This window comes from Aplysia californica, unplaced genomic scaffold (assembly GCF_000002075.1).
Source record: "Aplysia californica isolate F4 #8 unplaced genomic scaffold, AplCal3.0 scaffold00441, whole genome shotgun sequence".
NCBI classification, from domain to species: domain Eukaryota; kingdom Metazoa; phylum Mollusca; class Gastropoda; order Aplysiida; family Aplysiidae; genus Aplysia; species Aplysia californica.
The window spans coordinates 619,816-621,014 of NW_004797711.1; the positions used below are offsets into that span (position 1 = coordinate 619,816).

At 42.8% G+C, this 1,199-nt stretch overlaps 1 protein-coding gene across 1 annotated transcript in view; it reads left to right on the forward strand.

Moving 5' to 3' along the window:
* Positions 1-1,199, forward strand: part of LOC101853718 — a gene marked incomplete at its 3' end in the record, with an annotated part of 8,961 nt that overhangs the window by 1,737 nt on the left and 6,025 nt on the right. The window contains 1 exon segment of the mRNA XM_013086171.2: positions 671-925. Coding sequence (XP_012941625.1) covers positions 727-925 — 199 coding nt within the window.

The window sequence follows — 1,199 nt, forward strand, 5'->3', positions numbered from 1 at the left end:
CCCCCCCCCTTCCCCAATGTCAAAAATGAAAAAATTTGCTGTTTTCGTCACAAGTGCTCACCAAACATGCACAGATGTCTGATCCCGAGACTTCAATACTGTCAGAAAATCTCTGTGTGTTTGGCTGATTTCATGAGGCTCGGTGCGGTGGGAGTCCATAAATCTGGGCTGCGCCAAATAACTTTTCACCGGCCTCAGCTAGAGTTGAGTGGTGTGGTAAAAAAAATGTCCATTTAAACAATATATTATAAATGCTCTGACTTCAAATTTGTCATCAGCGTCAAGTTTACCATGAATTTGATACAAAACATCATATTATGCTGATTTGATCATGAGAGAGAAAACATTTTGCATGATAAAAAAAAATAATTAAAAAACCCTTTACATCCACTTCTCACTAGGTAAACTCTCTCTTCTCTCTCTTGCCCTTTTTAACTCCCAGTGGAGCTAAGGCCATCAACAACATTTCTCCAGCTTCGGAAGCCTGTCCTGTGCATCCTTTTCTATCTGTTTCCATGATGTCCCTGCCTTTTCCATTTCCGCTTGTACCGCTCGCCTCCATGTCATCTTTGGTCTTCCATTCTTACATTTTCCTTGTGGATTCCTCGTCAAAGCCTGTCTGATAATGCTTACTAGGTAAACTAACTCGACCATATGCCGATATCCCCAGGTGTGACCGCTGCGTGTGTGTAGGTCTACAGGTACAGTTACGGATATTTGGTCTCCATGACGACAACTATGGCCCGTCTGAGCGTTGTTGCGGTGGTTGCGCTGCTGCTATTGCTGAGTGCCCCGGGGCGTGCGCAGGGGGAGGAGGGGGAGGATGACGAGCTGGAGGAGGAGAAGGAGAAGGAAGTTCTGGACGTGGACCTCCACATGTGGCAACAGTTCTACAACGAGAACCAGAAGCTGCTTGTGCTCTTTGGTGAGTTGGAGGGCGGGGTTTGGTTGTTTTTTTAAATGTGTGTTTTGTTGGAAAACAGGCGCTCACAATAGGAGTTTACAGAACACATTTTAAGCACTTTGTTCGTTTTGGTAAATGATTTACGACGCTAGCAACTGCATAAGGTCATATGAGCGGATTATTATTATTATTATCATCGTTGTATTTAATTTATATTATTATGATAGTGATTATTAATATTGTTCTTCTTCTTCTTCTTCTTCTTCTTCTTCTTCTTCTTCTTCTTCTTCTTCTT